This window comes from Macrobrachium nipponense, chromosome 17 (genome assembly GCF_015104395.2).
Source record: "Macrobrachium nipponense isolate FS-2020 chromosome 17, ASM1510439v2, whole genome shotgun sequence".
Classification (NCBI taxonomy): Eukaryota; Metazoa; Arthropoda; class Malacostraca; order Decapoda; family Palaemonidae; genus Macrobrachium; species Macrobrachium nipponense.
In genome coordinates this window covers 58555690-58578834 of record NC_087210.1, presented here as the reverse complement: position 1 = coordinate 58578834, position 23145 = coordinate 58555690, and the positions used below count along the sequence as shown (strand labels likewise).

The following is a 23145-nucleotide window of genomic DNA, read 5'->3' as shown; positions in this document are numbered from 1 at the left end:
TCATATACTCTATTTTGTATCTTTGGTAGAGTGCATGGTTTCACCAAAGTGGAAATGTTTGGAGTAACAGCCTCAGAAAGAGGAGACGAAAGTAAAGATCTATATAATGAGATCATCCAAATCCAGAGAGAATTGTTTTCTAAACTGGGAGTCCATTTTCAGGTATGTTTCTTCTTGTAATCTTAGTATTGTTAAACATAACACTTAAGACTGGGATAACAAAATCTTCATTGTTATTTTATAAATGATATTGAAATCCTGGCTTATTTTAGAACTATAAACTGTTTATTGTAGAGAGCCTCATTTCAATAATCATTATAGTTGAAAGAGTAAATACTGTAGCTGTCTTTCCAGAAATCTGAACTGTGTCACCCTAAAACAGGATTTAATTTACAGTACGGAATATACAAGTCAGTCTGTATTACTATTATTGTATTAGGACACAGATACTACTTTTAATTCACCTATGCTTTTTTTTATATTTATATAGTTTTCTTGTAAGAATCTAATGGAAATGTATGATATATGAAGACAGTTACTCAACAAGTGGGTTCAAAGTATTATATATTAGGGTAAAGTGAGGTTAATGTAACCCTCAATGCCACCTTGAAAGTTTTCAGGTTCATGAATTCATTGCTTACAGAAACAAGAATGCCCAAAAAAGCATGAGGACTTAAAGAGGCTAAGAAGTTTTATTTATATTTTTCTTTTATATCACTTTTTTATATACATATACAGTAAATATCTCCAGCAATTTTCACCTTACAGTAATTTTTGTTAATAATAGATAAAAATAAAAGGGTCTTATGTACTTAAATTGATTTATTTGTCTTTGTCTGTAAGCAAAAAATGTTAAAATGCCATAAAAACACAGAAATCGGTACAAAAGTGGCAAGTCACATTTTAAAATATATACTACTGGATACACTAAGGGAATGTGTAATACAAAATCATTGAAAAGTTTAAAAATGGTAAAAATATTGTCTTGTTTTCCTGACATTTAGCTATATATTTATTATGTCCTTCATTGATTCTCCTTCCTGCTGCATCCTTCCTCTAGTTTCCAGGAACGTCCATGCTTCTAAGTAACCTACCAATGGGAGGACCATATTGATTAGGAAAATGAAAGACTATATTTTCAGTTCTTCTGGAATATTGTCCCGAGTCTGGGTTTATCTTAAATTGAGGCCAAATACAGTAACCATCAGTGTGAGGGCAGGTTGTATGTCTACCCATGCAAAATTTTTACGGTAGGGTTCTACCTCAAAGAAAAACATTTCACTACTGATGTACTGTACTGTGTTAATAAATTTAAATGAATACTATATTGTAAGGTATTTTTTCTTCCCTAGGTTTTAGACATGCCTCTCAATGATTTGGGGGCTCCTGCATATTCTAAGGTAGACATTGAAGCTTGGATGCCAGGAAGAAAAGCATATGGAGAAATATCTTCAGCTTCAAATTGCACAGATTTCCAAAGCCGTAGACTGAATATAACTTACAGAAATGACCATGGAGAGCCAAAGTAAGAATTTTTTAATGTTTATCTGTGCTTTTCAGTCTTCACTGTAGCTTTCTACTTGATGACAGTAACCCTTGAATATCAAATAATTGCAGTTTGGGACCATCTTTTTGTCACTAATTGCCATGTCAATATTACTATATAGTACAGTGGATCCCCGTATTTGCAGGGGATGTGTACCAGACCCCTCCCCGAATACTTACAACACCCCCCCCTCTAAAAATGCCTATAACTGCCTATCTTGAAAGTTCAAACACCAAAGTAGTATCCCTAAAAATATCATCCTATATTGAATATACATTAGACTATTATCCTATTACTGTATTAATCTTCGAAATAATATTATATTAATATAATTTCAAAGTAAATCATAAACATTTTATCTTTGAAAATATATTTACGTACATACTGTATGACTTACAGTTACGTACATGTAAAAATAATCTAGTCCCCCCTAAGTATTTAGCCACACATTTTCTTTTATACATTTACTATTCAAGCCATCCTATTTTCATTTATATGGGAAACATTTGTATTTACATAAATCACCAGAGAGAGAAAAAACATTCAAAAACATTTAATACTACGTACATATTAAGATTACGTACTACGTAGTACATGTGCAAATCGGCTACTCACTAGTGATGAATGTTGATTAAAGATGATGATGAGGAATTAGCTATGCAGTCTGATGAATGGTGATGAAGATGACCGCACAGCTATGCAGAGTGGTTAAATCTCCTCTGATGGCATCTCTTCACCTTCAGGAGGCACTTCAGGAGGCACTAATTCAGGTGTTTTGGGGAGGTACTTCTTCAGGCAATTCAAGAGGCATTACTTCAGGAATTTTTGGAGACCCATCTTCATGGGTTTGGAAAGGCTTTGAAGGGTCCTTCTTCGTACTTGTGATGAACATCAGGATAGGCATCTGCTGTCGCTGCTGCTTCATGGTGGTGAGGGCTTGATTATAGGGCTCCAGTACTATATCAAGGATATTTGAAAACTTTAAGGAATGTTCCATATAAGGATCCCATTTTGAAGCTAACTCCTGTGGCTCATGGATCATTCTCCTAATTTGGGAGAGACGTTCCGAAGTCAAGCCTCCTCCTCCTCCTCCTCCTCCTCCTCCTCCTCCTCCTCCTCCTCCTCCTCCTCCTCCTCCTCCTCCTCCTCCTCCTCCTGGAGTGTACATCCTTGATGGCAGACTTCGTCAAGTCTTCCAAATCCTGGTCTGTCAGGGGCTCAGAGAGGGAATCCTAACTACACACCCCTCCCTCTCTCTCTCTCTTCAGTAACTACGCTAATATCGCGTATATTATATTCTGTAATCATATTAGAGCTAATTTTCTTCGTCTGTATGTTAGTGAGATGTTTTGCTAGTCTTTTCCTCATTGGCATGATGAAATTCTTGCCGAAACAAAGATAAACATACATAAAAGCATGCAAAGGTCAGAGGTGAAACTTGAATGTGTACACTACAAGAAGTTTCTCCTCGCACTGGAAGGTGGTAAACTGACTAAGTTAACCCCTGCCACCTCATGGAATCTCTACAGATGCCATTGCTCACAATTTCTTTGACAATAATTATCAAAATTTACGATAACAGAAGAAATATTGCATTTTCTCGTACGGATCAATGTTTTTGGCTTATTGAATTACATCTATGTACTAATTACCCTGTAACTACGAAAGTAAGTGGAATTTTGACGAAATATTTTGTATACATATTCTCCATTGCCAAACAAAGCTCCATGAATATTTTCATGACTGCATTTTTTGCCCTATACCCCCATATATAAGGGTCCGGCCCCCTTAAGGGCTTTGGGGATACATCCCGAAGCTTTTGGTGATCCAGGCCTTGAGATTATACATCCAGAACACAGGCAGCAATGCCTTGTTCTTATTCTTGAGCACCTTGGGGTTTGCAGCCTTGCAAATGAAGCCTGGTTTCAGCATGAAGCCAGCTGTATCCCACAAATTAGGAGGGTAATCCTGTCCATCTGGGCCTTAAATCCAGAGGCTGTAGCTTCATTCTTTGTTAGGTATTCTGGGAAGGCATATCTATCAGAACAGGCCAGTCTCATCCATATTGAACACCTGTTCTGGATGTTAGCCCTTCTGGATAATTTTCGTGAAGGTCTCAGGATATTTTGTGGCCACTTCAGTGTCTGCAGATGCTGCTTCCCCTTGCAGAGAAACTGACTTTAGGTGGAACTGCTTCTTGAACTGGTGGAACCATCCCTGCTGGCCTGAAAACAGGTTGTAGGTCTTCTTCCTCTTCTTTTTGTGGTGCGAATTCATTGAAGCCCAAGAACTTTAATTCCCCTTCTTCATGGCCTTCATGTGCCCCTACATCGCCGCCTTCCTGTGCCTCTACATCATCGCCTTCCCTAGCAATGGATAACTGCTGGTAGAGTTTTGCGCTTTCTCATGAATGGTGTTGGAGTCAAGGGCAACATTCTTCTTCTGGCAGTCCTTTATTGATTACGCCAGCGCAGATTCCATTTTCATAATTGTTTTATCTCTCACTGTCGACACTTTGCAGTACTGAAGAAGCTCATGCCTACACTGTTTCTTACTTCAGTTTCTTCTTTATGTATCTCACTGTGCTCTCATTCATGTTAAAATGGTAGCAACTGCGGCAAAACTTTTGCTCTCCTTTAACATATAAAGAACTTTCACCTTCTCCTTGAGCTTCATGACTAACTTCTTTCTTTTAGGCTCTTTGCCAGAATCCTTAGAAGGAGCAGGGTGCTTTTTAGGAGACCTTTTAGAGTTTATTCACATGGATACAACAAGATAAAACACAGTGAAGATGATGGAGAGATGCATAGTACCCACAATTCCATCTCATGAGATGGGACTCAGGTTTCAATCAATTAGTGCCAAGTGTACAGCTAATGAGCGCCAAGGAAAATGAATGCTGCTCCTGGATTGGCTACTGTGCAGACAACAGCCAGTAACATGTCAAGTATCATTTTGTCTAGGTACTAATCTTACACAGCATCACAGCATCATAAGAGTTGTTTATCCGTGGATTGTTTGCTTGGGTGAAGCACCTTTTAAAAAAAACAAATATATGTTATGAAAATTTTGCTGTTTACATGAATACTATACTACAGAACTGTAATGTTTTAAATTTAGTAAATCTTTTTTCATGATAAAAATTGTATTTTGTCAGTTTTGTCGCCAGTGTTTTGGGTCTGCTTTAGTTATATGACCCATACTACAATTCTTCACTCTTACCTGTAGGAAGAGGGAAAGATGGTACTTCAGTATTGGAGATGATAATTCATTTCTCGTCGCCAAGGTCCGTGGATGAAGGGTGATAATAAAGCAATATCTTCATGTGTTTATTAGCCAAGCTACATTGAAGAAGGCGGGTAGTTGAATATACGAAATACAAAAGGCGTATATAATGGAATAATAACAAGCATGAGCATTGGAGCTCTACTCACAATAAGGAATCATATCCTACATACATGAGGTAGAAGTTACAGGATGGAAATCTGTGTCATACTCTATACTAATACTTATAACATTTGCACATTTCGCAATACGTACTGTGCAATGGCTCTGAACTGAACGTGTCTGCAGAACTAAGTTTTCCCGCACTTGTTACATAACGTCTTGCATACATAACGGTCACAATGGCAGTCCCTGGCTTACAACGGGTTCGACTTACGACGTTCCGAGGTTACAACGCTTTTCAATTATATTTATCAGAAATTATATCCGGGTTTACGACGCATGTTCCAGGGTTACGACGCTTACAACACTGATCTGCCAGAAGAAATATGACATCAAAAATGCAAAATAATCAATATTTGAAGGTTTTTTTATGAAAAATGCAATAAGAATGCAGTTTACATAGCTTTTAATGCACCCAAAGCATTAAAAGTAAGGTTTTCTTTGTATTTTTGACAATGTTCCGGCTTATGACGATTTTTGGTTTACAACGCGTCTCAAGAACGGAACCCCCATCGTAAACCGAGGACTGCCTAATAGACTGAGACGTAGGCAGTCCCTGGTTATCAGTGGGGGCTCTGTTCCAATGGCTTGATGACAAGCGAAAATCACTGATAACTGAAAATCGCACTTATGGCGATAACCAGATTTTAGCACCAATAACCGGTTAATGGCGACTCTGTTAGGTATGTACTAGTATATGTATCGGCGCCAAAACCTGAAAATTGGTGTATTATGGTGCCGATAACCAGAAATCGATGCATTATGGTGCTGAAACCAGAAATCAGTGCATTATGGCGCAGACAAGTGCTCATAAAACCAGATTGCCAATAACCAGAGATTGCCTGTACATGAAGTACTATGTGCCGCAGATGAAAACATATGTACCTTGCTATTCCCATTGTTTCATATATTTAACATATGCTCTATATACCGTATATACTCGAGTAACGTGCGATCTCGCATATCATGCGACCCCCAAATTTTCACCAATAAACAATGGTTTTGTCATGCATCTCATGTATCATGCGAGTTCCTTTTCCGAGAGCGTCCGTTCATAAGGTTGGTTTAGCAAGCTAATGGCCGAGTCATTCAGATGTGTGCTGCTGCTAGTCAAGTTACGGTAATTTCTTACTAATCTCGAGAATTGAATAGAAAATCTCAAGATTAAAAATGAATCCCAAGATGATAAAACAATTGTAAAAATAACACGCCTAGAAGTCCTAATCATTCTCTCTCTCTCTCTCTCTCTCTCTCTCTCTCTCTCTCGTCTCTCTCAATCTCTCTCTCTCTCTCTCTCTCTCTCTCTCTCTCTCTCAGGAATAAATACTGTAATTTGAGTCTTTCACCAACGGGTATCAGTACTGCACATTTTTTCAAACACGCACACAATGTCTACACATTTGTGTAGACATTGTGTGCGTGTTTGAAAAAATGTGCAGTACACACACATTCCGATGTTTCAGTTTTTGGATTTTTCAGATTTCGGAAATGTGAGGTCAGATGCATAATCAAACAAACATCACTACTGCAGCAAAAACATTTTTTCCCTTTATGTTTTTCATTATTATTATTTATTAATTACATTTTATTTAAATAAATATTAATATAATACTGTTAAATGAATGTGAAATAGCTAAGATCACCTATAACAGAATAGTGGGACAATTAATACCATATGTTCACTAATAGCTATATTTTCAAAACAAACATTCCGTAAAACGCAAAAAATATATGTACATGACAATCAAAATATAATAATGTTTTGCAGTTCAATTTGTGAATTTTAACAATAAGTATGACTATATAATATATTTCACCATATTGATCTTGAAGTTGAAGAGTCGTAAAATTTTGATGATGGTCCGGGAAAAGGATTTGTACTTCGTGATTACGTATCGCTACAACACCATGTGGTATTTTCATACCACTATAGTGATGACGCATAGCTACAACACACTGGTATTTTTCATACCACTATACATTAAAGTTAAAATGATCATATTATATTATTGTTTTCACGAAGAAATAATTATATAAAGAAAATTCTTAAGTAATTTTTGCCGTCAGCAGTCAGAAAATCACGAACATGGTAACGTTCAAAACTAGTGCCATCCACGGCATATGTCTATAAATAGAACAGAAGCAGAGGGCAGCCATTGGATAACAGATCTCCATGGCTACCAACCAACCAATCAGGTGTTAGTTATACTACTCTGAGAATTTCTTAGAATGAACGTTTACACACGCAAAGCTAACGATGATGTGTGTGTTTTGCATACAATACGTAGTTTTAGTTTTTATTAGTGTACATATTTTACTGATTACATGAAGAATAGAATGATTCCTTCTCATTACTTTGAATGCAAAATGGTTTGAAGATTCTTCCGCAAAAAGAAAAGAAAAAAACATTCTTTAGAAGATGATATCTATTTACTAATGCGGCTGACATAGCTTCAAAACAAAATTCAGCTCTTTAATCTCTGGAAAAATGTTAATCTTTCTGTCTGCTGGTTACACCCTTTATATCCCCAGCGACTAACAACAACAAAATTTGTTTGTTTGTTTTATCTTCCAAGATGTAGGTATTTATTACCTGTAGGTACAGCACATTTTTTATCAGTATGCCCATACACACACACACACATACAGTTGTGCGTGTGCTAAAACCTATTGGTTTCAGAGACTCAAGTTAACACTTACAGTATAGTTGAGAGGGGAGAGAGTGAGTTCATCCTAGATGGCCTTGGTTCATCTCTCTATCTCTCGAGGAATGTCAAGATTTGTTCCCTGCTCTTTGTAAATTTAGTCCATGTGACTTGACAGCAACAAAATTCATATTTTTTTTTTCTTCCAGATAGGAATTACCCATACTGCACATTTTTAACAAGCATGAACACACTGCAATATACTCTCTCTCTCTCTCTCTCTCTCTCTATCTCTCTCAGAAAAGATACCGTCAATTCAATTTATCAGTATCTTTTCCTGATAGACAGACAGTAAATATTTAGGACTCCAAGGATTGGCATATGTCAATTATTTTATTATCTTGGGCTTTTTGGTTAATCTTGGGATTTTCCATGGTCAACTCTTGGGATTAGTAAGAAAAATGCAATTATTTGAGTAGCAGTAGCAGCAGATGCAGCGCACACCCAAATGAATCGGGTAAGCCTAGCACGCCAAACAATAGTATTTACAAAATGAGCTGAGCTCTCTGGCTGGCTGTTTTGGTCCTCCCACGTGTTTGATCGCATATCTGCCAAATTTATAACAACAACAGAGATAAAACCATTTCTCCCATTACAGATATCAAATATTATCTTTTCCGTTACGCAGAATTCTAAATAAATTACGTAGGTTCACGATTGATAAAAGTTTTTTTATGCAATAACAAGAAACGGAGTCAGATTTTCTATCACATTACCATGGCATCTCATTTTGGTACTGTTGCGAATATTTTAACCAGTTCCACGTGCGTTTAAATCCATACTGACTGTACAGTCTGGAGGCAGTTCTCCCTTCTACACATATCTTGATTTCTTAATATCGTAGGTATAGAATAAATTGGTGAGCAAGGAAATATGAAATAAAGCATAACAGAGTAAGTTTGACGAGTGAGAAAATAAACAATCATATACAAACAGATTCTCTCTCTCTCTCTCTCTCTCTCTCTCTCTTCCTCTCGTCTCTCTCTCTCTCTCTCTCTCTCTCTCCTCTCTCTCTCTCTCTCTCTCTCTCTCTGACAAATAATAGATTGGAAACAATGACTGAATATTGCTTGAATGCGATATGGCAAAGTTTTGGCCTGACTGAAGTGTGGAGTAACTTTGACACCGACTTACAAGTTATTCCTGGTCATCTCACAGCCATGGATAGACATCAACTTCACAGCCGAGAAAGGGCAATCGTATACAAAATAATTAGGTATGGAAAATGCGAAATGCTGGCTTATGTTGTCCCATAAAAAAAAGCTTTTGCTCGGACAGCTGAGGATTTAGGAGAGAGAGAGAGAGAAAGAGAGCAGGGCCGAATAGGAAGGAGATTAAAGAACCTGGGAATGAAAACCCCTTACAATCTTATAATTATAGCCTCGGGGTTTGTCTCAAGGACATTCAAAGGTCTGTCAAACACGGGCAGTTGTTGTTTTTGTAAAATTAGCATAAGGGCAGATCTTTAAAAGCCACGCCAGAGAGCTCGCCACGGTGACAAGACTATACCTTCCATATGAAGATGGAATGGTCAAAGATCTGGAAGATAACGAATATGACTGCCTTGATGGCGAAGAATTCAGAGCAGTATTTGATGATACGGACACGGAGAGCGACTTTGGAGGATTTTAGTTTATTAATTTAATGCATTTTTTTTTTTTACTTTAATAAATTTTCACTTAACTGCGTATCCTAAAATAAAAATAATAGTTCAAGTAACAAATGTTTCTTTTACCGAGTAAAACAAAATGTAAAAATTCCTTCGGTGTTGTGCCTTAATCAACTGATTTGGAAATTATAGATGGTTAGTCTAGAACAGTTAAACATGCTGTATAAACCAAAATAATGCAAATGGCGCACGATCGCTCTTTTGTATTTTAAAATACAATAGTAATATGAGAATTCATACAATATTATTGGATATAGTGAAGTACAAGTAAAGCATAACTTTTTAAAAGATCTACTGTTTCCCTCCGGTAGTAACTATCGCAATCTGCCGATTTGGGGAAGCATAGACGGTACGCTAATTTTATACTGTGTGTATGATGCGACCCCTTTAAAATTAGCTTCAAAATTAGGTTTCAAAAGTCGCATAATATGCGAGTATATACGGTACTTATATCTTCCTAAAACTTTATGTATGTATACATACTATTTAAAAATGATCTTTCAACAAAACATTTAATAAAATGTACAGTATGAGCAGAATATCAATCTACAGGCAGTCCCCAGTTATCGGCAAACTCAGTTATTGGCGATCTGGTGTTATGGGGGCTTGTCTGGTGCCAAAAAATTGACGATTTATGGTGCTGTAACAAGTAGAGTTCTATTTATCGGCACCATAAGGCGTCAATAATAGTTATGGCGCCATAACATACCTAAAAGAGGTGCCATTATGGCGCCATAAATCACCAAGTTTTGGTTAACTATTGCTGATAACTGCAGACTGCCTGTACGTATGAGCAATTAATACAGTGCTTAGTAATACCGTAATGGCAATTGACTCTACACATCTCAATGTTCTCTTATTTATGCGTGTTTTGCGTGTACAGTGCTACGGACTAAAAATATTCTTTGAAATCATCCTCTAAACGCTCTGCTTCTCCCAAGGCTTCTGGCAAAGTCTAAGTGCCAGATGACCTTATAGTTAATAACCAATACAGAAACAGTAGACATGATTGTTTCGTTAAGAGAGGGTAAAAGTCATGGACAAATGGTAGCCCTTTATGGCTACTAAAAGTGCAATTGCCTGCATCAAGAACAAGCATGAACAGGGTAAAATACCTAGGGAAGTCATTCGTGGAAAAGAACTTGTCGCCCTATTTACTATCCCGCTGACAGACCAGGCTTTTGAACAATTTTGTGGTCTGTACAAATGGATTTAGACAGTGAGAAAGATACAGACAATGATGAAGGCATGGGATAGGAATGAAAAAAGTGCCACAAATTTAACCAATACTGTTAATGAACTCATGTAGCCCTACTGTACCATCTTTGTTAACATGTTCAATTACCTCAACAAGATGGTGTCTCCCGAAACCCCTGACGAAGCGCCTCCTGAAGAAGGTGAAAAGGCTTCCTCAGAGGAGATGTGACTCCTCTGCTTAGCTGTGCAATTATCTTCATTGTCATTCATCGGACTGCATAGCTAATTCATCATCATCATCTATAATGGAACATTCATCACCGATGTTTACCCTTATGATTTAACATATCCTTATAATACATCACAGGTACACAATGTAGGATTACGTTTTAATATTATGAACTGCATCATTATTATTGCTTTACATTATTATTTAATGTAACATATTATTAAGTAAATATGAAAATATTTAAAGAATATTGCTTAACGAAAAAATTCAGGTCGGCGAATAGCAGGTAGCTCAGGGATATTTTTTAGATATGTTCCACAGAGGTTCCACAGAAAAATCTGCAAATAAGTGAATATGTGAATGCCGAAGGCCGCATGTATGAATCAAATCATAACTAATTATTTTCATATCAGGCACAAACACACCTTAGGTTTCCCTTATTACTATCCATTATGTCTGGAAAAACTGCTTAGCTGCATTGTTGTATCCCAGTAACACAGTAGGAAAAAGATGTGCCTAACAAAATGTATTTGGCGTGTTTAAAAGGTGTACAAAAGTTTGAGTTGTCCCTTCACGTTCCTGAGGGTTTGGAATACCAGCTCTCTTTTAAATAAAAAATGCACTAATAACTCTTGGTTCTCTGAAATAGGGTAGTTAACTAGTTATAGGCTAGGCTAGGTCACTGATAACGTGGTTTAATTGGTGGAAAACTGAGCTCAAAACACTTTAGATTCAATTAGTTATAGAGGAAAATGGTAAGAATCACAGTTGAACGAAGTTGGAGATCATTGAACATTATGAAAGAGGCATTTGTGCAATTGATTTAGTTTCTTATTTTTAATATTTTATTAATTTAATATAATAATTAGGCTTGTTTTTCAATGTTTTATTATTAGCAACAAGTTTTGTGCCTACCCAGAATAGTATGTACTAGCCTTAGCCTATGGCGCTCAGTCAACCATCTGTAATATGGCCACATTGGACAGAGGCAGTTCTTTTATACAGTACTATTATATGTACATTTTTAATAATACAAAAAGGATGTCGAATATGTTATCTTATTTAACTCTGAACTTACTTAATTGTAATTTAAGTGTAATGTTTTGTATAAAAAGGCAAGGTTATGGTAACAACTGGTGGTCAAGTGTGGATTAATCCATTTTCAGTTATTTCTTAGTGAAAAAATTTATTTGGATCTCTACTGAATTGCATCTTGACGCTTCTTCTGGAACTGATTAGTGTTGAGGTCCAGGGTTCTATTGTACTTTACTATTGTATGTTTGTTAGTTTTATTGATAAATACTGTTACATTACTCTATGGTACTCTGGAAATTCATTGGTCAGTTTTTAGTAATTTCTGATATTTATTTTTGTGGTGTTTTTTTTACATCATTGACAGCTATGTAATTATTTTTGTAGCATTTTTTATATCATTGACAGCATTGTAGTTTCTGTACTCTTTACGTGAATGTATTTCACTAATTTTGTGATGCACATCTTTTTGAGAACATTATTATGTAAATTTTTAATGTGGATTTTAAAAATAACACAGATGACTCTTGTACTTTAAACAGAATGGCAATTTATTTTGTTTGATGTTTTTCAGGTTTGTACACACAGTGAATGGAACAGCATGTGCCATTCCTCGTATGCTGATTGCCTTGTGTGAAACATTTCAGTCAGAGGATGGGACAGTTACCATCCCTCAAATTCTACAGCCTTACATTTCTGGATTGGAAAGTATTAAATTTTATGATCATACCCCATGCCGGATGACATGGATTAAACGAAAGACATATACCGGCAAAATTGTATAATGGAAATGTTTTACATGCAGAGTACATAGAAATATTTAAGCATATCCCATTAATTTTTGTCTCATTTTGTACATCTCAATATTATCCACAGAGTTATTGTAGAGTTCACTTGGAGCTAAGTTATAAATGCTGTTGAAATTAATCACATTTATTTTCTGATGAATTTTGGTAATTTCCACTTCGTTTTGGGACCACCTTGACGTGATAAGGGGGTTCTTGAACCTCAGGAATTTCTTCCTAGGTTCAAACCCGAGTCCCATATAACATTATATATTTTATTGCTAATATTTGTGGACTTTTCCATTTATGTCCAAATTTTCCACATTAAATGAATAAGAAAATATATCATGGCTAACATGGGGTTAAATCTGAAGCTAAATAGTGAGAACTGTGGTAGATCCATCATCTACCTGACAATGTTCAGGTTCTACCATCATCTACCCGACAATGTTAGGACCTGTTTTTCAGGCGGAACTAGTCTGTGGAGCTGGATCACGGATTTCAGGGGCCCCTGGTTCTAGGAATAGAACTCTCAGCATTCTGTTCGGTTTGCCCATAATGTGATAAGGATGGGGATAATAGTATTATCATAATACTCTTATTCCTAGCAAGTAGGTTCTGCTTACGTTTTTCTCATTAAATTTGTATATGTAATGTACTGTGCTGCTATATTTATTCATTTAGTTCAATCATTTGCCCAATATTATATTTACTTTTATTATTAGTTTTAATATTATTCTGTTCATACATGGATACAAACATTTTGCTTTTCATATAGGGTATAGAGTATTTGTCTGCACATGCACTGGACTGCCTATGTGCTGACTAAACAAGGAAAGTATCAAGGTGAGGGTGGAGGAGAGGGGATGCTCATTCTCACCTAATTGCTGTACCCATTGTTGTTTCTCCATGACACAGAGTACATGCATCTCTCGTTTTTTGTATTTCTGCCACAAGCTGAATGGCTATGGTTTGTATACTTAAGAAAAATGCAAATTACTTTAAAAATCTGGCAAATTATTATTCTTGTCATGGATCTCTTTACTCATAAGGCACCAGAAAACAGGAGTTATTATATGTTTTGTACAGGATTTACCATAAAACTGTGTTAATTTTGAATTTTATTAATTGACTGCTTACAGTAGTCATAATACAGTACATAATACTATTCTAGTTTTAAATATACTCACATATAGCAGCTATACAATTCAACAGTGTTTACATCAGCAGCCATACAAGAAAGATAGCTATATACAGATCTTATCCTAAGGCAAATAAAAATTTCTAACAAATCAGCAAAATACAAATTTCCTTGGATAAGTTTGCCATGAAATAAGTGTTGTTTGATAATATAATTTATGCTTTTATACAGATTTGATACATTTCATATTCAGTTAATTTCACTGGATATAATTTTACATACAGACCTAGGCAAGTGATTGGTATATATATGTACTGGATATAATTTTACATAGACCTAGGCAAGTGATTGGTATATATACAAGAAAATTATGTAAAAAAATAAGTTCTATGTGGGGTGTATAAGGTATAACTATACATAGCTTACATTTTCATCTGTATTGTATCTACACCCACAAAATTATGATAAAACCATCCCTTAAAATAAAAAATATTCACAATCATCTGTGATAGCCAGCTTCACTATGATAACAATGAATACAAATTTATTTGATAGCTTGCTATCCACAACATGAACCTGAAATTAAGAATCATTGTTTAAGAGCTTTCTTGCCTGCAAACAAATTTTGTTTGCCTCATTGCTGTAACCAATGCAGTGTGAAAATTTTTTAAATAAAGTAGCCATCAATACATTCGCACTGACACTGTTCTTGCGAACCTGTTGACACCTAAAAAACTAGACATATTTACTCCTCTATTTTTGCTTTCACAAATAAAGCTTCAGTAACAGGAATGATTGAAACAAATGAAATCACATTGTATTTGCTAATTCGTACCTTAAGCTTGAAGACTGACCAATCGTAAGGATACCAGTACAGATCACACAGTTAAAACAAAATTACAAGTACTGTACACATTACTTGGGAAAAAACTTTTTTTACACATAGTACTTAAAAGTAACTAATATTCAAGTTTCGTACTTACGAGTATTTTATGATTCCTGGAAAAAAATATAAACTAATAATGCTTCATTTAATGTCACCTTTTTCGTAAAATGTAATTCCCAGTCATGAAGTGTTACTTAGATAGCTCAAATTATATTTTAACCAGCGTTGCCATTTTTCTTCACAACTTGGGCTTTTAGCAGTGTTACCATAAGCAGTTCTTCCGATTTTCAAAGAAATCTTAGTTTATGGTAGACTAGTTTACTTTAAATTGTTTTCATTTTGACATTGTCTTTTCAAAGAAAATGTTTATGGTAAACTAATTTGCTATTTCAAATGAGATCCTACAATTCTATTTCTTTTTAAATTAAAACCCCAAAATGGATTACATACTTTCACAATATATTTAAAAGGCAAAGTGAAGAATTTTATTCCTCAGCGCCATGGCTGTGGTCAGAATATCCACAGAGGGTTGCCAGATATCACTAGAAAGCCACACTAGTAGACAAAATTCCTCAAAACGGCAACACAGATTGTAACTCTAAGGAAAAAATGTTTGGCTTGATTGCTATCTCTTAGCCCAGCTGTATCTGAAAATTACTTTTTCACAAATGTTTTATGAAAAACTGATAATTATGTCCTGATTATATCATTAGTGATCTGAAAGTACAGTACACCATAAGGTATTGGTTTATTAGATAAAATATATGTACCACACATTTAGTTATACTTGATAATGTAAATATTTTTATCAAACAAAAACTGCCAGTTCAGGATAACTGCAGAGTTCTGTTATTGAAAGTAAAGGGTTCTTTGTAATTAGAGAGCATTACCATGTGTGGATCTGCCTATGGTCTATAAATTCACTAGAAATCTTATCCACTTACATTGTCAATTTTGTGGAAGAATATATGTGGCATATCACCAAATATTCTTGGGTTTCTATGAATTGGAAGTTTGTTGTTGATATTCACATACACATTTTCACTTTACGCTGTCTTGCAGTGTTCCTGAACATGAATAAGAAATGGCAAAATTGTTCCTAGGAAAACACTTGAAACTTTATCCAGCATCAGGTGACTTCATAAATAATTTATATATAATATATTTTCACTTATGAATGAGGTGTATATGTGTGTGTGTATATGGTGTTTATAATGTTGTGTAGACTGTGCACACATCTGAAAGTGATAGTCCTCATAATTCCACGAAGTTCATAAGCGACTTTGTTAAATACCTTTCACCATTTTGTGGTATAAAAATTGGCTCCTGGGATGCATGAGGTAAGCAAGTCAAACTAACACTGCATTTTTATTATTTTAAGGCAGCAGTGACTTAAGCAACTCTACATTATAATGAGTGTCTTTAACATCACACATACTCCATTTCACAACAGTCAATTACAACAGTACATTTATAAAATGCATCTTTTGGGAAGCATGATGGAAACTGAATTATGATGGCTGTTGTCTGAACACAATGAAGAAGATATCAGTAGAAATACATACAGGTACAATATACATTGAAAGGGTTTAAAATGCATTTTGGGATTTAATTTCTCATTACCATAATCCATGCAACAGATATTGAGGCCATTAATATGAGATCTGACTTCATGTCAAGAATCTGGTGTACACTTCTACTGAGCTTGGTAAGATGTTTTTAGTAGATGGGTTATTTGTACAATATGATTACATGGTTCTGATGGTACATTATTTCTTATGATAAAGATGGTAGGAAATAATGAACAGCACTATGTTTGGTACTCTGATCATATTTATAATGCCTAAATATCACAGCCTTTGAAATAAATAATACAAATGTGGAACTTGCAAAATATGTACTTGATGTGGTTATATCAAAATCCAAAAATTTGTGGTTGCTTTACCCTTACAGTATTGTAGAATTGTGCTGAAATGTACAATTATGATGTCTGACTGCACATGACCTAAAGCACTGAAATAACCTTATTGAAAAAAATTGCATCACACCTGATGTTAATAATGATAAAGAAAATTGTATGAATATTACTGACATCTGCTCACAGTGCAATTCCTACAGCCCCTTACAACATTCTGCAATGTTGCCATGGCACACATGTGCAAATGAATACTGTTGCCCACAATCACATTTTAGAGCAATGCATAATTGCAAATTCTATAATTAAGTACTTCACAGACACAAGATAACAGGGCCAACGATATTATATAAACTGATTGTAGCTTTTCTCTGGATTAAATCTTGGTTTATGTTGTAACCAAGAAAAGCACTTCTCTCTTCAGTCCCAGCTGAGTATGATTATGGAAGTGTTTAAATGCACATATACACAAACAGTATTTATATTCAGAGATGTATAGACATAACAGGCACCCCAAGCTTTTATGCAAAATTAGGAAAATGCCCAGAAAAATTGTCAAATGGTTTTTTGCACACTGAAATACTTTCACATCTTCTTCTACTCTTCTGTTTCTTCATCTTCTTCTGGGAATTCAAGAATAGCCCTGCCAGATATCAATCCTCGGCCAATTTTGGCTAATGCTTCATTGGCCCGATCTGCTGAGAAAACTGTGTGAGGTGGTGGTTCAATCTGAAAATAAGGAAATGAAATAGAAGAGTAAAACATTATCTGAAGCATTATAGCTTGTCCATACCTTTGTCACTTGCAAATTTAAAAAATGGATTAGCAAACCATTATTAAAGTAGGATTGAATGCATCCGACTATATGTATATTTGTTCTTAGAAGAAACTTGAATTTTCATAATAATTCAAATAATTCAAGTGAGAGGGGATCTTAAACTAGTGGAAAGCTAGTTAGTCCTTCTTTCACTTCTGAAAATCATACTCAGCCTCCAACTTCAGAAATATGTTTTCTGTTATTCATCAGACCACCATTGCATCAAATAAACATTGTTTGATCTTAATGATTTTCACTTTCAGTTTGTGAGTGATCTACAGTGCCATCCACTCTCTGCATATGATTTTGTTGTATGTGAATATTGGCACCCCAATAATACTTACTCAAAAGATTTTCACTCTTCTTTTAGTTTTCATATATATGTGGTTTTATTTTGTCTTTGTTCCTATACAGAACAAACCTTCTCTAACGCCTGCTGGAGTCCAGTAAAAAAAAAAAAAAAAAAAAAAAAAAAGTACGTATAAGGATTTTGGTGGCAATGGGAGTTAGCTAAGATGACAGAAGGGAGGGCACAGCCGACCTGCCTTAACCCATCCCAGCTTACAATGCATCATTCTTTCATACCAGGTTGTGCTGGGGGGCACATGTCCTATCATCATAGGACATCTCCTTCGATGAGTAGCACACTGATCGTATGTCGTCATAGGGGATCACCTCATTGGATGTCTCCTCTGTTAGAGATGCACATTTCTTGGGCAGATCAAGGACTTCTCCCCTGTCTACAGTGCAATTTCTTTGACAATGCACAAGCTGACTGTAGGATATTTAGAATGGATCTGTGCCGAGCTTTTTGTCAGGACATTCCCTTGGGTTATCCTATTGTCTCTTCTGCCTACTTGGAAAGACCAATGTTAGACCTCTTCTCTTCGACTGGAAGCTAGGGGTCTTCTGTTCATGGTCCCAGAATTGTTCATTGGAGAAGAAGACTCCTTTATGCCTTCTGGGAATTCCCTGGGAGGCAGAACGATGGAGTGCCACACCTACCTTCCTCGAATATTCTAAGTCCGAGGAAGTTGTGCTCAACTCCAACTCTCTGATGTGGACTTGGTTGTCCTGTACGCTCCATGCCCCCGGGGCCAGGAGCCCTTCAATATGAGCACCCCAACCTTCAGAGGAGGCTTATGAGTTCATGAACAATTCGGGGGGGATTTAAGGACTACTACTTTGTCAAGCTCCAAAGTTTTTGGTTAACCTTAGTACATAGCTCCTTAACCCCAAGCTGAGCAGTCAAGAGAGATTCCTCCCTAACAACCTTCTTTGCCAGTTTCTTTTGGAGAGATGCCTCCAATCACTATTTCTTTATCTATTCAAGTATAGAGTCTATCCAGTATCTTGTACGAGAGATCTTTTCTTCGAAACAGCGACTAACATGTAAGCCTATTACTTCGGAGAATCTTTGTCAGCCATATACAGGGTGAGATGTCTGCTACTGTGATTGGTGACATCAAAAGGGTTTCTCTCCACTCAAGAGCCCTTGTTCAGTGGATGAGATCTGAATGTTTTCCAGAACAGAGGAAGTTCCCTCTGCTGATATTGGCAAGGTGCTACAGGTCTTGCTCGTGCTTGGTTTATCTGAAGGGTGCGGACGTCTCTTCGCCCTCAGAATCCTTGGTGTGATTCAAAGAGCTTGGAGTGGTCTTATTCACCTTGGAAGCTCAGACCTCCTGCTTAGGACCTTACCCTGATACTGAGTATGGGACCTGCATCAATCATCTCCCAGGAAAGCAGTTTTCCTTCTGACCTAGGCTTCCATGGAGGGGTTGGAAAGCTCCAGGTTTTAATCAAGCACTGCATAGTTTCTGAACGTCTTGTCTCATAGAGGTTAGGTGTCATAGACTTCATGTTAATGCAGGCCAGATTAAGGTGTCCTAATACACCCTTTCGGTTGTCTATGTGAGGTGTTTAGACAGGCCGACTCCTCATCATCAAGTTCTCTCACCGATTGGGTACATGCAGAAATGCATAACACCAGAGGCATACATTCCTCCCTGACATTTTAAAGTACTTGTCTGTTTATAGGTTGTGAATGCTGGTTCATGACTACCTCAAACCACTTTTCACTTTTTTTTGCATGAAGAACATTCCCCACAGGTCCTTGGACAAGTTTAACTAGGGTTCAGTTGTGGCTGTTCAACAAGTGTGACTCATCCAGTGCCCCTGGCAGGTCAGTTTGTATCTTGCCTAAGATAACTGTTTGAGAGTAGGAAATGAGGGAGTTGACTGGCCTCCTTTCTTTCTCTTATCTCCTTTCTTCGTTCCTGCAGACGTTTTGAAGAATAAACACATCATACACTGGATCTGGCTTGATGCAGGTGAGCATTACGGCCATACTGTTACAGCACTTTTCATGTTCCATGCAACATGCAAATATGCATCACAGGAGCTAAACTCTTCTCTCCACCAAGGGGAGTGAGGAGTGGTGGCAAACCCATTTCGTTTGGCCAACATGGTTTGTTACCTGAACAGATATATTTTTTTTGGGGAGTTCCATAAATGCAATGAATCTGGTCATGTTAGATAGCCAAATATCTAACATTTCAAAGGCTTAGGTCTTCTTTAGCAATCTCATTTCCAAGAAGAATGATCGGGTGTGCTGACCCCCAGTCAGTTCAGGATTCTCATACCTCCCTCCAAGTATGAGTCTATCCTATTGTCAAGACCTAAGGTTTGTTCTGCGTATGAACAATGACAAATTTTTACTCAATTTGTATTTTTCATAGCTAACAAACCTGAGGTCTTAACGTTGACTGCCCACCTATAGCCACCCCTCCTACTTTCATCCTGGGTTGAAAGAAAGACTGATGTGTCACTGGATTCAGGTGCACTCTCTCGATGTGCTCCCACCTCAGCTACATATCTGATGCCAAATGCCACAGATTCCTCGCATTTACACTGGATTCAAGTGACTCTTGTCAACATGCTCTCGCCTCAGCTGTGCATCTGATGCCAGATGCCACAGATTCCTTGCATTTACACTGGATTCAATTGCCCTCTGTCGACATGCTCCCACCTAAGTTACGCATCGGATGCCAGATGCCACAGATTCCTTGCATTTACAATCTTTGATTGTTTTTAACCGGTTTCCAGCTGGGGCTAAAAGTTTATCTTATTGTTAAGACCTCAGGTTTATTAGCTATGAAAAATACAAATATATTAAAAATTTGTCATTTTTTGTCACTTTCTGCCCACATTACCACTGGTTGTTTCTTTATTTTTTGTTTCTTTATTTTTTGTGTTGTGTTGTGTTCTGTGTGATATTGTGCTTTTTGTGTTTTTTGCTTTGAGCATGCAAATCCATGAATCATCTAAGCTTCCCAAGCCTCGGAGAAAATGCCCTGGGGTTGGTAACAATTCTCGCTCTCATTTAGTGCCTGCTTTGGATTTAGATCCCCATTCTACTTGTAGCAGATGTAGATTAAATGACTGTAGCGTAAGTAACCCATGTTCAGAGTGTTATTTGGTCTCCTGAGCAATGGGAGAATTTTGGCAAGCAGAGGATATATAAGAGGAAATTGGCAACGCCATCTTGGGAAGGTTTTGTCTCCACTGATGGTAAGCGCATCTATTCCTTTTTGTTCTGGCTCTTCTTTACCAAAATCCCCTCTCATTGCTGCTTCTTCCCAGGAAGATTTTACTCCCATGCTTTCTTTTATTGCTTCGGCCTTAGAAGATTCGAATGAGGGTCTGGGAGATCTGGTAATTGATTTGGGTGCCCAGTTCTTTTGAGGGTTGGGGGGGAGCCCCATGAGGCAGAAAGCAGCTCACCCTAGTCCAATCTTTTCAGGAGGAGATGCTAAGAAGCTGACCAAGTGTTGGAAGTCTTTAGACCTTCCGGCCTGTTGTCTCACGGCTTGTCCTCTCGCATCCCAGTGTTGTCCGCCATGACAATTTCCTGGTCTACTGTTTCTGTGACGTCATTTCCTCTTACAAAGACTTTCCCCTTGTTGGCTTCCAGGGTAGTTTCGGTGGCCTCTTCTCAGCTTTCAATGATTCGCGGCTCCCTGCTACGTGCTGTCTCCAACTGTTTCATTTCCATTCACTTCCATCGATGCGCCTTCTACGTCTACACCTTCCGACTCCCTCGTTCAGGCTATTTTTGATAAGTGTCAAAGGTATTTTTACAAAGATGTTTGGCCATACAGAGTTACTGGAATCTAAGAAGAGATGCCATTGACCCCATCCTTGTTTTCATCTTTGTCTTCATCATCTTCCTCGTCATCTTTGTCATCTGTTCCATCCATCCCTTTCAGACATAGGAGGAAGAAGTGGGGCTTCATAGCCCCTCCACGTAAGAAGTTATGCGACGCCTCTTCATATTCTCATTCCTTTTCTCCTGCAGCTGTTCTTTGCTCGTCCAATCACCCATGCCGAACTTGTTCATGCTGCTACAAGCCTTCTTGCTACTTCTTAGAACCGTTCTTTTGTCATGGCACACGTACATGTGCCTTCTGCCATGTTCAACATTCCATGCATAGTTACCAACTCCTGTGAAGTACTTATGGAAAGAGATACTTTCTCTAGGATCCCCAAATTTACAGATCAGACTCTTCCACAAGATAGCGATAGCTCTGTTATTTCTCCTACTCTTCCTGTTAAAGGTGTAATCTCTCCTTAAGTCCATAGGAAGGACACCAAGGCTCCCATAAAGAAGTCAAAAGTGCAGAATGCCTCTCTTGACAGAGACTATTCTCCTAGAGGGTCTTTTAGCTCATACGGGGGTCTCGTGTGTTGAGAGCCCTTCATAGTTGGGTAACCTTCCAAGGTCTTCAGCTCCATGTCATCGTTCGCATTCATGTTGACCTAGAAGTGACAGTGATCACCATTCTTGTTCGCACAGCCAATGATCCGCACTCTTGTTCACACAACTGTGAACGAGCTTTACGTAACATGAGTCCTGCTTGGCCATGTAATGAATCACAAGCCCATCTCCTCATGATCAGCACTCTCATTCACACATCCATGACCATGATACATGCTATCATTCACACGGCCATGACTGGTCTCCACATAACAGGAATCCTACACAGCCTCGTAACCAACCATGATGTTCATAAAATCATCATAATTGTTAAAAAATCCACTATTATATATTAAAATATATTTCTATGTGAAAAACAAAAATTTTCGAATACCTGAACAGTGTTTCTCATCAGTGTAGACATCTACACTGATGATGAACACCATTCAGGTGTTCGAAAGTCTTTGTTTTTTACATAGATATATATTTTAATATATAATTGTGGATTTTTTAACAATTTGTTTTCACAAGAATGTGAATTTCTTAACAATCATCATAATTCTTGTTTCCTTCCCATGGATGGGATCAAGATCAAGACAAAGTTCTGTCTTGTTCTTCAGATCTACAGACCCCCAAGAAAATCTTAGGCCCTGAAGGAGCCTACGCTCCAGTGTTAACTAAGGATGTTTTGACTTCCGACTTAAACAACAGGCCGGATCATGACCTATGCTGCCAAAAGGTGGAAGATGTAGACCATCAAGAATTTTTTTCTACCTAAGCTTAAGTTGTTGATCTCATTCATGAGTGTAATGGCTTAGCAGAGGAGACTGTGGCAACCAATTCAGATTTATCTTCGTGTATCGAAGCCTTGCTAGGGCCTACGAAAGAGGCGAAGGGTTGCCATGCTCTAAACATGCTGGCAGCATTCTTAAACAGGTGAATTCTCTTGTCTTTGGACTGGACAATTCAGTAAGTTCTAGTAGGTCTTTTCAAATTTCTACCTCTTCCCTGGCATAA

At 37.2% G+C, this 23145-nt stretch overlaps 2 protein-coding genes across 12 annotated transcripts in view; one reads left to right on the top strand and one right to left on the bottom strand.

Moving 5' to 3' along the window:
* The window catches only part of LOC135196264 (serine--tRNA ligase, mitochondrial-like), a 44855-nt gene extending 32192 nt beyond the window's left edge, over positions 1-12663 (top strand). For all 7 annotated transcript variants that reach the window (XM_064222962.1, XM_064222960.1, XM_064222965.1 and 4 more), the window contains exons 5-7: positions 30-162; positions 1353-1525; positions 12400-12663. In XM_064222962.1, coding sequence (XP_064079032.1) covers positions 30-162; positions 1353-1525; positions 12400-12610 — 517 coding nt within the window. In that variant the 3' untranslated portion in view covers positions 12611-12663. The remainder of the gene's footprint in view (positions 1-29; positions 163-1352; positions 1526-12399) is intronic.
* A 1055-nt stretch (positions 12664-13718) lies between these two features.
* The window catches only part of LOC135196266 (uncharacterized), an 83101-nt gene continuing 73674 nt past the window's right edge, over positions 13719-23145 (bottom strand). For all 5 annotated transcript variants that reach the window (XM_064222969.1, XM_064222966.1, XM_064222970.1 and 2 more), the window contains exon 9: positions 13719-17281. In XM_064222969.1, coding sequence (XP_064079039.1) covers positions 17150-17281 — 132 coding nt within the window. In that variant the 3' untranslated portion in view covers positions 13719-17149. The remainder of the gene's footprint in view (positions 17282-23145) is intronic.